Source organism: Amphibalanus amphitrite, unplaced genomic scaffold (assembly GCF_019059575.1).
Source record: "Amphibalanus amphitrite isolate SeventyFive unplaced genomic scaffold, NRLGWU_Aamphi_draft 001545F_arrow, whole genome shotgun sequence".
NCBI lineage: Eukaryota > Metazoa > Arthropoda > Thecostraca > Balanomorpha > Balanidae > Amphibalanus > Amphibalanus amphitrite.
This window is the reverse complement of record NW_024883038.1, coordinates 76,524-89,932: the sequence shown is the minus strand read 5'-3', so window position 1 is coordinate 89,932 and position 13,409 is coordinate 76,524. Positions and strand designations below refer to the sequence as shown.

Below are 13,409 nucleotides of genomic sequence, written 5' to 3'. Positions count from 1 at the left end.
TTTTGAGCGTCTCATATCTCAGCAGCAGTGACTGAATGTCTACCTAGAGGTGAACTAACACTGAGCGCTTGAGAAGTAAGTAGGTAGGTAGCTTATTTTATCTTCCCTTTACCTAGGTACCTATACCTGCTTTCAAGTATCAGCGATCAGGTTAAAATTTAATTCAAGAAGCAGATAAGCACTAAAATGAATTTGGTTGGTGTGGAAGGCTGTTTTTGTTCTTTCTATTGAGAAATATTCGAAATAACTTCAATGCAAATATTCCTATGACGTAACAGCTTGTTTGTCATTTCTGGGTGGGATTAAAAAACATGTGAATTGCGTCGATTGTCTGGGGAATATCTCCAACCTTGGCATTGAGACAAACGTTTCAGAATTTCGATAACTATTTGTATTTTGGGAAGGACGCGTGTATATCACACCACGGTGAGATTTACATAATGCATCGCACTGTAGTGTAAACCTCACCCGGGTGTGATTTACACAATACACTACTCCTGTGTATATCACACCACGCGGAGTGTGATTTACACAGTGGGCCGGCAATGCGTAAATCACACCGGGGTGTGATATACACAATGTGCTCCTAGTGTGTAAATCACACCCGGGTGTCAGACCACGCAGCACCTGGGTGTGATTTACACAGTAGGCCCGGCAAATGCGTAAATCACACCGTGGTGTGATATACACAATGTGCTCGTAGTGTGTAAATCACACCTGGGTGTCAAACCACGCAGCACCTGGGTGTGATTTACACAGTAGGCCTAGCCAATGTGTAAATCTCACCAGGGTGTGATATACACTGTGTGCTCGGTAGTGGGTAAATCACACCTGGGTGTCAAACCACGCAGCACCTGGGTGAGATTTACACAGTAGGCACGGTAACAAGACACTTAACCAAACCTTAGACCTGACCTGACCTGACCTAACCTAACCTAACCTAACCTAACCTAACCTAACCTAACCTAACCTAACCTGACCTACTGATTTTTGCCTACCCGTGGATGAGGAAGAAGGTACTCGCATGAAGAGATTGCAAGCAATGGTAAGTCAAATATTTTTAGGTTAAGTGGTTGTGCATCAGGCTTCAGGCCTTCGGCCTGAAGCCAGATACACAACCACTTAACCTAAAAATATTTGACTTACCATTGCCTGTAATCTCTCCTAAGGCATTGCCTTCGGCACTGCACCGCTTCGCCACGAGCATTCAGACGTCGCTTTCCACATTGTATTGGTGCTTTTAAACTTGTCGGTCGGCAGCGAACCCACCGCTACCAAGGAAAAGCGAAAATGCGGGAAAAAGCGCCCGCACCGACGGGACTCGAACCCGCAACATTCGTATCATGGTGCAAGCACCTTCACCACTAGGCCAGGCGGTTAGCTGATTCCGAGAGAGAGGACGCCCGCAATCCCGCCGGAATATTCGTAGCGCTTAGTCTGATCTGACCAATGGGCGAGCAGAGTCACTGCTCTGACCAATGGACGTTCAGCGTTGCTATGACGTCACATCGTGGTGAGATATACACACAGCTGCCCTCTCTTGTGTATTCCTCACCCGGGTGTGATTTACACTACGTAGTAGATTTTGTGTATATCACACCGGGGTGGGTGTGATTTACACAAATGGCCGGTATTGTGTAAATCTCACCGTGGTGTGATATACACGGTCCCTTTTGGGACAGTATCAGTAGCTGTATGTCCAGCTCGTCCAGCTGTTGAGGTACAAGAGAAATCGGTTAGAATCTGGTCTTGTGTATCAAAAAGTAATAAGCAAATACTGCTCGGAAAGTTTATTTTGCTCTGATTGGTTATAGCAAGGCCCTAAATACAGCCACAGGTTATAGAGTCCTGCGAGGTCATTTGCCGCTTAGCGCCGAAAACTGCTTCACGGGGCATTTATGTCAATTAGAAGAGCTTTGCGGCCATATACCTACAGCATAGAACATATTTTTTCATGCTGCTTTGCAATTAAGTTGAAATGGCTGTCGGTAGCAGCTAGATTGGGTGTTTTGTTTTAGAGCAGTTTCAGTTTTTTGAGTTTATTTAGATTGCCGAGTTCGCTAGGCCATTACAGTAAGCTGACGCAAGATAAAACTTAATTCATGCTGTATGATTTGTCTTTATGATTGTTCAGCACAGAATAACTTTTTCAACTTGGGTATCAATCAGCAATCATGTGAAAGCAGCTGGCAGAAATGGAAAAAGTGATTTTGAGAACACTGAATAGATTCTGAATGTCATATCTTTGGTCAAATGGATGCTTCCTGATAATTTCCTTCAGTGCATTTTGGAACTCATATTTGTTACTTCTCACAGTTACAGCTAATTATCAAAAGTTTAAAACAAAAATATTTAATTCATTTCACCTGTCAGATTATCTTTGCTTTTATATAGGTAGGTAACAAAATGGATGTGTTCCGACTTCCGACTAAACCCGCGAGTTGCTGGGGGGGCGTTAAACGCCCCCACTTTTTTTGCCGGGCCATAGCATAAAAACGGTGCGCCGCAGGCACGCCCAATTTTGGGTACTTGTAGGGAATTGATTGAAGTTTATTTTGACAAAGTTTCAAAAAAATTAGTCTGAAAATTTTTGAGATATCGAGGTTTTAGTGACGTCATGATTTCTGAGTTTTCGACCAAAAACGGCATATGTTCAAAAAATCATATAAAATCACAAAATAGACATACAGACATGCTGTAAACGCCATTAGACTGCCAATACCATGAACAATGAAATGGCTATCTTCGATTATTGATTATCGTTCCGCATTTTCCAAAATCTTGCACTGAATCTTGGCAATTTCTCGTGACTACTTCACGACCATGATACATGCATTACTTAAATTGAACTTTTTTAGCCAAACACGTACACATATGATAAAATGAATGTCACCATCGTGTTCTATGCCCCAAATTACCCATAAAACGTGTCACAGGCTGCGAATATCAGTTTTTATTTTCGGGGATATGTGCCTGCCCGGTTGACCTGACCTTGACCCTGACCTATGCTTGACTGACCCCTGCATGGAGCTGAAACTCTTGTAGGCCTTATATGATGGATTGTGCACCGGTTTGACAGAGTTTATGACGAGAGGCGCCCATTGCGAAGTCCTGAAGTCCATGCTACTGAAAGCCCGATTTCAGGTGTTTGACCTGACCTTGACCTGACCTGTGACCTCAAAATTCAACTTTAACCCGCGAGTTGCTGGGGGGGGGGGGGGCGTTAAACGCCCCCACTTTTTTCGCCGGGCCATAGCATAAAAACGGTGCGCCGCAGGCGCGCCAAATTTTGGGTACCTGTAGGGAATTGATTGAAGTTTATTGTGACAAAGTTTCAAAAAAATCGGTCGGAAAATTTTTGTGATATGGAGGTGTTAGTGACGTCATGATTTCTGAGTTTTCGACCAAAAACGGCATTTGTTTAAAAAATCATATAAAATCACAGAATAGACATACAGACATGCCTTCAACGCCATTAGACTGCCCATACCATGAACAATCAAATGGCTATCTTCGATTATTGATTATCGTTACGCATTTTCCAAAATCGTGAACTGAATCTTGGCAATTTCTCGTGACTACTTCAGGACCATGATACATGCATTTCTTAAATTGAACTTTTTTAGCCAAACACGTACACATATGATAAAATGAATGTCACCATCGTGTTCTACGCCCCAAATTACCCATAAAACATGTGTCACAGGCTGCGAATATCAGTTTTGATTTTCGGGGATATGTGCCTGCCCGGTTGACCTGACCTTGACCCTGACCTATGCTTGACTGACCCCTACATGGAGCTGACACTCTTGTAGGCCTTATATGATGGATTGTGCACCGTTTTGTCAGAGTTTATGACGAGAGGCGCCCATTGCGAAGTCCTGAAGTCCATGCTACTGAATGCCCAATTTCAGGTGTTTGACCTGACCTTGACCCGACCTGTGAACTCAAAATTCAACTTTAAAGTACTCATCTGAAGCGTCTCGTCGCGTTCTTTCGTTTGCCGCCTCGTGCGTTTCGCTGCGCCTAGCGGTTCTCGAGTTATCGGCTGGGGGCGTTTAACGCCCCCCCCCCCCAGCAAACGGTGGGTGGCGAAATACCCCAGCAACTGCCGGGTTAAAGTACTCATCTGAAGCGTCTCGTCGCGTTCTTTCGTTTGCCGCCTCGTGCGTTTCGCTGCGCCAATTGGTTCTCGAGTTGTCGGCTGGGGGTGTTTAACGCCCCCCCCCCCCCCCAGCAAACGGTGGGTGGCGAAATACCCCAGCAACTGCCGGGTAAAAAATCAGATGGAAAATTATAAGATAGATTAGGCTCAGCAGTGGCAGCACTGAGCTGGGGCTAGTTATTAGGCTTTCATCTGCATTTCTCATTCTGAAGTTACAGGGACTATCCCACCTTTAACATGGGGTTTGAGTTGAGATAGCCAAGTTTGCGGCGAGGTTCAGAAACCACTATCTATCTAGGTTGCAACCCCCGCGGCCTCTTGGTGTTGAAGAAATTTGTTCCCTTTATTTGAAAATGGGCCTTGTGCTAGGCCCTATCTTCAACATGGAGCGACCGTTAGTGTGACGTCACCTCGTTTAGTCATTCTGATTTAAATGGGTTTGTTCGTTGAAAAATCGCTTAAAACTGGGTCTGAACTTTGTTGTGGTGCCTACAGAGTAAAAAGAATCAGCTTTATGGCAGCAATGTGGCCTGGGGAAGGAGGTAATTTTGGGCTGTGACGTCACATATTTGAAAGTTTGTGTTTGGAATATGGGAAGCCAAAGATGTTTAATGAAAAATAAATGCCAGAACCGTGTTCCTGGTCATCCAATCTATAAAGTCGGGCACAATTTAACTGGTTTTAACAACATTTTAGAGGGTGGGATTGTCCCTTTAAGTTTTATTTTAACCAATTTTGTACATACTTGCTTTGCTTCTTAGCTTTTCCTTTGCTTTTTCGAACACAAAGGAAAAAAAAAACATTGCTTTTATTACCATTTACATGAAGCTTTTCTTCTTTTCAGAGCAGTATTCTAACCTCACTGCATTGATCAGAGGCCTCTCCAAACCCATCCACTGAGGGATTCGTACCTCTGAGTACCACTGAGGGACTAAGGGACTCGTACCTCTGCGACCGTCCGGCAGCCGGGCTCACCGGACCCCTCCTGCCGAGTCACCATGCCACCGCGGAGCCGGAGCCGCTCCCCAGTCCGGCGCTCAGACCGCGACCCGGACCGCTACGCAGACCGTCACGGGGACCGAGACCGGCACGGAGACCGTCACGCGGACCGTCATGGAGACCGTACCCGAGACAGAGAGTTGGAGCGGGTTCGAGACAGAGATGTGGACCGGACCCGGGACCGAGACATTGAGAGACGCGGAGACAGAGACAGAGAGATCGAGCGGCTGAGAGAGCGAGACAGAGAGAGGGAGAGGCTCCGCGAGAGAGACAGGGAGAGGGAGAGAGAGCGGGAGCGCGAGCTCCGGAGACGGGAGAAGGAGCGAGAGAGGCCCGAGCGACGCTCCCGCTCTCGGGAGAGGGAGAGAGAGCGCCGGGGTGAGACCTCGATGGAGCGCGACTCGTCTCCGGCCGGCCGATCGATGCCCAAACCCAAACTGCTCAAACGGCCGGAGTTCACCGGTGAGTTTTGAGTCATGGGACAGTCTTGTTATGTTAATGTATGTCATATGAATTGTGGGATAGCTGTGTCTTATAGTTGAGTTATGCTTCAGAGAGCAGAAATTGGGTGGCATTGCTTACCATAGAAGACAAATGAAGAAGTTTCGATGGTTGTGCTTGGAGGCTGCCGCTGGTGGTTCATTGTTGTTGTAGTTGGATGGGAGATCAGTAACAAATTGCTTTGGTGGTGACGAGGTAATCTCACGTGAAGTGTGATACAGGAAGCAAATTTTTTTTTGCAACTGTTTCCAATGAGGCAGGGTTTTAGTCCCTATTCGGATTGGTTGTTTAAAAAATGAATGCTTGTTCTGCAGAAGCTTATTTTTACTACTATGTCTCTTCTGGTACCATTTTACCATATGTTTGATCAACAGCTGACACAGTATAATATTCAGGCCAATGTTTGCAGAAGCACTGCCTTAGATGCCACTTTCCATAATTGTAAATGTTTGTTTAAATGAACGTTCATTGTCTTTCACAGAGGAGGACTTCAAGGGGAAAACTCCAGAAGAAATCGAAATGATGAAGATCATGGGCTTCGGAGGATTTGACACTACCAAAGGTAAGCTACCATGACGGTTATCTATTGAAAGTTGCATGGATAAGATGAATCATGTTATCTATAAAAGCGGCCATTTAACTTTGTGACCAAGAAAAAATAAACCATATAAGTGATGTCTTGTCCTTTATGGAAGCGCTACTAATGCCAGTTTAGAGGCAGTTGAGGCTTATTTTAATGTGGTAGAGTCTCAATCTTACGTGCCATCCAAATATCTTTTGATGACCAGAGATAACCTCCAACTCCTCCCACTTAGCTGAGGCCCATCTCGACCTCCCCCCCTTCCCCCCACTGACTGCCTGACACCCCTCCCCATGTTTCGCCGGCAGGTAAGAAGGTGGACGGGAACAACCAGGGTGCCGTTCACGTGGTGCTGAAACGACGCTACCGGCAGTACATGAACAGGAAGGGCGGCTTCAACCGGCCGCTAGACTTTGTGCTGTAAAGGCGGCCCGAGGGGTGAGGTCGCTAGACATTGTGCTATAAAGTTCGGCCCGCGTGGTGAAGCCGGCAGACATTGTGATTTGAGAGCGACTCAACTGAGTGAAGTCGCTAGATTTTGTGCTCTAAAGACGGTGCGAGGAGTGAAGCCGCTAAACTACTGTGCTCTGAGGTTGGCTCATGGGATAAAGTCACTGGACATTGTGCTCTGAGGGCGGCCATATGGACACTATGGGTGGTACTCGAGATGCCGCGTGGCTACCCTGGTAACGGAGTCATAGCCGGTAGCCTTTGAGGTATGAGTGCGGAATGCGGATCAAGACACAACGCGTGGACTTTCAGTGCTCCGAGTGTCACCAGTGAACGCTTTTGGTGTACTTTGGTGTGCCGTGGAGCGTCACCAAGGACACTGGTGGCGAACGGAGTCCTCTGGGTGTCAACCAAGGGACGCTACTGGTGGATCCAATAGAAACCGAGTGAGTCGTGGTTAGTGAGCGACGAGTCAATGCTGAGGTTTGGGACTCATGGACACTGGTGTGTGAATGGAGTCGATGGTGGAGCCTGTTGGTCTATCCTGATCTGTAACTACCGTGAGAATTTTGTGCTATGTGGTGTAAAACTAAAAATCAAACGTTCGAGCTCATTCTGAAGACAGCTGCCTATGCTTTTCATTTTCATGTCACATTAAGCAAAGACAATTCATTTGTGTTTGGCCACCTTTATCATTTAACCCGAAATGTCTGATAGCATGCGGATTGCACGTCGGTGTGTCTGTAAACGCCTGTTGTCTGATCTTATGGTGTCCTGCATTTTTTCTTTGGTTGGGATGAGAAGAGTGCAGGTACTTGCGTACGCTTCCCTCACTTTTGTATGTTTTGCATCCAAGATTGTGTTACATAAGTTCAGTAATAAAAACAATGATACAAAACATTTTGCTTATATTCCTCAGTAATTGCAGAATCGAGAATGCGGAATGCGAAGCCCATGTAATGTATCTTCAACTTCTGTGTATGTGGTACTCTCTCATTCCGTCTTTGAGTCGCTTACATGACGTCTCGCTTCGTATTCAAACCAAATCACATCCTAGACTAGGAGGAAGTGTTCGATCACTTTTGGCTGGTAGTCGATCTGGGCAAGATCGCCACCGAGCAGCAATTGTCCGAACCTGAGATTTACATGTCTCCCGCTAGAGGCGCTGTAATCACTGAATCACCGGCACCCACCCTACAGTGCACGACATTGAAATCTTTCAAGGGAGTCCCACGCGGACCATTACTGAAACATTCAGAAACCACACGCGTCGCCTGGGTGACGGTGCCTCCAGTGAACTGAGCCGGCCGGGCTGACGCTCCGTCAGGTCAGAGGTCACGACCCGTGCCGGATGGACAGGCGGCCACCGGTTGTCGGTCCGTCAAAGCGCCGGTCACCGACACGACAGCAAGTCGCACGGTTTTGGCTGTAGTTGCACCGCAGTAGGTCGTAATGGGGATGACTTTTCACTTGACTGGTGAACTGAGGGTTACGAAGGATTGAACTTCGTAGTTGCACCGATAATGGATTACCTTACATTGCTTTTAGGCCCTAATTGTTACAAATTAGAATTTAGAAAGATACGTGTACGCACTCAGGCACGCAAAGGTACCACCGTAACCTGACCAGGGTTGAAGGTTTGGTTTTATACAGTCTGGTGATAATAGGCCCGTGTTCCCAATTCTTCGCTTTAGCTGCGAAAAGGACGGTTGATCGTAGCGGATATCGACGGGGCGACTGGATGCGAACAGGACATTTTTTTCTGCTATGCCATTCCTTTACTTGTTGTCTTGAACATTGAAAACTCAATACTTACTAACCGGTGTCTTAGGTACGAAAATGCATTTATTCTTGCTTTGAAGTTTGATGAAGTCCATTCACCCGACCTGTTGACCTGACCTTGGATGACCGAAGCTTCGAAAAACATAGATATAAGCCGATGAGTTCATTTAAGTTTGGCGATGAGATGCTGGATGGTCGTTTACAAATAATCGCGCTAAGAGATAAAAAGTTACACAGGAGAAGCTGTAGGGAGGGGTCGCCTGTGGAAGCTGGTAATGACGGCAGTAGCGGCGGAACACCTTCAATTAAAGGGGGGGGGGGGGCACTGCCGACATTTGGTCCCATTCTTTCCATGCAACGCCCATAGGGCTTATGTTAAAATGCCAAAATCAAAGGGGGCACGGTGCCCCGGTGCCCTCCCCGTTCCGCCGCCTATGAATGACGGATAGTCGGCTGACATGTCGAGAAACCACTATCGCTTCTCTCCAATTACTTTCCCTCTCCATATCTTATCCTCCGCCATCTCAGCTCACTGCCTGTTCCTCCCGTCACCTGATCCACCGTCCCCACATTCCCGTTCCGACCTCACCGGTCTCCCGAGTCCCGGTGACTGTGTATCAAGTGACAGCGGTGTCTCGGGTCTCGACTCTCAGCCTTGCCGCGAAGCTCAGTCGGCCGCCGGTGCTGGCGGCGGAAGGTAGTGGTGCGAGGAGGGTCTACGGCGGGGCTCAGCTGACGGCGAGCGCACGTGCAGAGTGAGCACGTTAGAAAGAGGACTGGAGTATAGCGAGTGTGTGGTGAGAGGAGTGCTGGGTGTGGAGACTGTGAGGAGGACTGAGCAGTGGTGGAACTGTGAGAAACGTGACGGCTCACACCGACCGCCTGTGAAGCTGTCGAGTGTTGCGTCGTTCCTCGCTGTTTCTCAGTTAGACCCCGTCGGTGTTGACTGAAGTTGAACCCGCGGATAATTCCTGCACGGAGCGTCTCTGCATGGACTTTCGACCAGAAAGTTGGCGTGAGACGTTTATTTGTGTAATCATATCGGCAAAGACAAGGTCACCGAGTGTAACTTTGATAGTTTTTGAACGTTTTTATTTCTAAAAATGTAAAAACACTTCGCTGAAAATAGGAATAACCTCGCCTTGATTACTAACTCGGCACAAGTCCTCCACATTTACGGCAACCTTTACGTCAGCCTCACATCCCCTCACTGTGAAGATGCCGGCGAACTCTGTGATCTGGCTGATCTGTATCGTGATCGCAGTGCTCATCTGCGTGCTCTGGGTGCTCATCTGTTACATCGGCTTCTGCAAGCTTCGCCTGCAGCGCCGCTCAGACGAGGAGAGTCTGTTGGGGACTGGACTGTTCGTTGGGGACCTGTCGCTGCCCGGCACACCGCCCTCACGTGAGTACCGAGGCTACGGCCAAGGGGGGGGGGGGGTTATGACCCATGGGTCGACTAAGGGACGACTACCATGGGTTGACTAAGGGACGGTCGAGGGGGTACAACCGAGGGGGGGGGGGCAACTGGGCTACGGCAGGAGGGAAAGCCTACAACAGTTCGGAGGTGGCATCGCCGATCGAGACGCTGCACTATGGTTGGAAACGGCCTCACGGATGGCCGTGGGCAATTTCGGAATATATGTATATTTGGGGTGTCATTCTGTTGCAAATTGATGAAATGTTTTGAATTGGGCAGAAAAAATTATTTAGTTGCGCATTTAGTCTCCATTATTGTACGTGGAATCGGGAGTTTCTGACAGTGACTTTTTTGGTGCGCCGTCAAAGGTTTAAACAACCGCGCTGGTGATAGCATGTGGAGTACCTCCATGACGTTGTAAAACTGGATTATTATATATCAAAATAATCCTTGTTATGTTGGCTATCGAGTGGAGTGACTCTTTTTCCCATGCGTGTTCAAAATCAGGAACGGCATTGCATTCTGTTTGCAGTGTCACCACAGCAATATTTGCAAAATTGCGTTTATGTTTCATTGGACATACAAAAAGTTCTCCATCGACCTCCATTGAGCTTTTTGGCAGAATAAATCGCTGTTCAATTCTGCGTAAGGGGAACGTAAAAGCAGACTGCGCACTTGTGCGCAAAATCGTCCGTGAAGCGTCATCTCCCGAGGCGTACCTACCCGTCGCTTCGTTAGCACCAGGTCGGCTCGTCAGTCTTGCAATCGCTTATCCTTATAAATGATGGTAAGAAGCAGGGTTGCGGAGTCGTGGTGGCGCCAAATCCGACTCCGACTACGACTCCGACTCCTGACTCGTTGCCATGACTCCGGCCGACTCTGTCTCCGACTCCGGACCCCTGCCAGTGTTTCGGAGTCGCGATGGAGCTGTTCCGATTCGGACCGACTCCGACTTCCACTGCGGGCTCCTGACCGACCCCGACTCCGACTCCGACTCCTGGCTCGTTGCCACGACTCTGGGCGACTCTGACTCCGACTCCGACTCCGACTCCGACTCTGACTTCGACTCCGCACCCCTCGTAAGAAGTAACTGCTCGCCCCTGCACCTGGAGTATGAATATCGTGCAAACGTGTATGGATATCCTGGAGTATGGATATGGATATCCACTGACAGAACAGACATACAGACATGCTGTAAACTCCATTACACTGCCAATACCATGGCAAATCAAATGGCTATCTATGGTTTTTGATCATCGTTCTACAGTTTCCAAAATCTTGAATTGAATGTTGGCAATTTCTCGTGACTACTTCACGACCATGACGCATGCATTTCTGAAATTGATCTTTTTTCAACCAGCCACGTACTCGTATGATAAAATGAATGTCACCATCGTGTTCTACGCCCAAAAGTACCCATAAAACATGTGTCATGCATGGGCTGCGGATAGGTACCAGTTTTAATTTTCGGGGTTATGTGCTTACCTGATTGACCTGACTTTGACCCTGGCCAGTGGCCTATGCTTGACTGACCCCTACATTGATCTGACACTCTTTTAGCACTTATATGAAGGGTTGTGACAGTTGTGACAGTTGTGACAGATTGTTTAGGACCAACTGATGACTGAATTTATTTAGGACCAACTGATGACGATATAATCGAAACGCGAAACGCGAGGCACCGATTGCGAGGTTCTAAAGTCCATGCTACTGAAAGCCCGATTTCAAGTGTTTGACCTGACCTTGACCCGACCTGTGACCTCGAAATTCAGCTTTAAAGTATTCATGTGAATCGTCTCGTCGCGTTCTTCTTTCGTTTGCCGCGCCTCGTGCGTTTCGCTGCGCCTATTTGTTCGCGAGTTATCGGCTGGGGGCGTTGAACGCCCCCCCCCCCCCGGCAAACGGCGGATGGGGAAATACCCCAGCAACTGCCGGGTTAATCTGACGCATGTTTTGTCATTTGATCGTCATTTTATTTCTTACTTTTTTGCCTAATCTAAAAAAAAAATCATAAATACTCTTTCTCCAAATTTGTGACCCTTTATGACCAATAGTAAGACACTGTGCGTCACTACGTTGATATTTCTCGCCCTAAAGCATAACAACAATATCCATTCAGTAATAGCAGTATTCAAAACATGTTCAAAATGCCTCACGATATCGATAACATAACGAAAGACATAGGCGACTTATGACATACTTGCAATGATGACGTCACACACGCGTGACGTGACGTGACCTCGTCATTTCTGAGTTACTGTATGATGCACGAAAGACACTGGTATACCTATGCAAAGTTTCATCGCAGTCGGTCTACGCATTAACAAGTTATGGGCAAAACATTTTTTCGCGTTGACCCCCGGCCATCCGTGAGGCCGTTTCCAACCATAGTGCGCTGGCTTCTAACTTCCTTTTTTGAAGCATGCATCTGTTTTTTATGGAAGATAAATATGCCGTTGCATGCTGTTCGCTAACCGCGTTTAGAATATGATTTCCGAAGTCAGATCCAGTACCAAACGCATGCTGCAAGAGACCTTGCTAAAGTTTTTTTTTGCGAGTTTTTGTATCACAATCGGACGGAAGGAAAATGGACGCAGGCGACACAATTCCTTCGGGTATTATCTGTTCGTCATTCGTGAGTTAAGCTGCTAATCTTTCTTTTAATGTGCACTGGAATCAATGAAACCGTCTGCGCCAAGTAGGTAATCCCACCGGTGCAGTGTTTCGCTCGTGCTCATTGTTGCGAAATGGCTCAGCTAAATACCAAAGTAACGCACACTGCAGACTGTTATGAATAAGATACTAGCATTCCTACATAGCACACAATCACGATATCCGCACTAAGTGCCCCCTGTCGTGCTGTAATTTCTTCATAATTGTCCGACACGCAATGTGAGCCGCAATGTTCATTCATTCGCAACGGCTCTCAGCATCTAACGAAACGGCCGCTGTAGCCGTTCGCTGCAATCAGAGTCGCTACGAATTGTAACAGCCACTTGTGTGCAGTTGCAACACTGCAATTAGCATAAGCGTGAGATGATAACCCATGTAAGTAGTTTGTTTACTGCTCTTTGACTGTGTTGGGACACGCCCCCCTGCTGTGGGGATGAACATTTAACTATAGTCTAGTTTGCACCACGTCTTTGAAAATAGCTTGTCGTCGTCTACATAGTTGCAATATCTCAAGATCGGCTCCCTTTTATCATGGAACAGTTGTTTTGGCCTCAGAGAATAACGATATCCCATCGTTGTGCGGTAAAATAGGTTTATGTTGTTATGGGTTCAGACACCTTTTATCTAGCCATGGACCTCTGAACGGTTTGTTTGTTTGTTTGTTTGTTTGTCGTTTATTCATGATTATGGGCATGGACAATGGACAGAAATAAAGTTGAATTGGTGCAAAAGCATAAACTTATTACGAGGCACCTCTTCAACAAAGCAAAACGAAACAGAGCATCACCGAAATAAACACACACACACACCAGGTCCCACGCGCAACCCCTCCGCCCCGA

At 47.2% G+C, this 13,409-nt stretch overlaps 1 protein-coding gene across 9 annotated transcripts; it reads left to right on the top strand.

Annotated features, from left to right (window-relative positions):
• The first annotated feature begins 352 nt into the window (after positions 1-352).
• On the top strand, positions 353-7,593 carry LOC122373746 (U4/U6.U5 small nuclear ribonucleoprotein 27 kDa protein-like). 9 transcript variants are annotated; one of them, XM_043352102.1, is made up of 4 exons: positions 353-426; positions 5,010-5,626; positions 6,147-6,227; positions 6,554-7,593. In XM_043352102.1, the coding sequence occupies exons 2-4, from the start codon at positions 5,164-5,166 to the stop codon at positions 6,667-6,669; spliced, it is 660 nt and encodes a 219-aa protein (XP_043208037.1). In that variant the 5' UTR covers positions 353-426; positions 5,010-5,163; the 3' UTR covers positions 6,670-7,593. The 9 variants fall into 9 exon arrangements, with proteins under 9 accessions (XP_043208037.1, XP_043208038.1, XP_043208042.1 ...); XM_043352103.1 differs by having other exon boundaries at positions 359-426; positions 5,015-5,626; XM_043352107.1 differs by having other exon boundaries at positions 425-457.
• Positions 7,594-13,409: the final 5,816 nt, after the last annotated feature.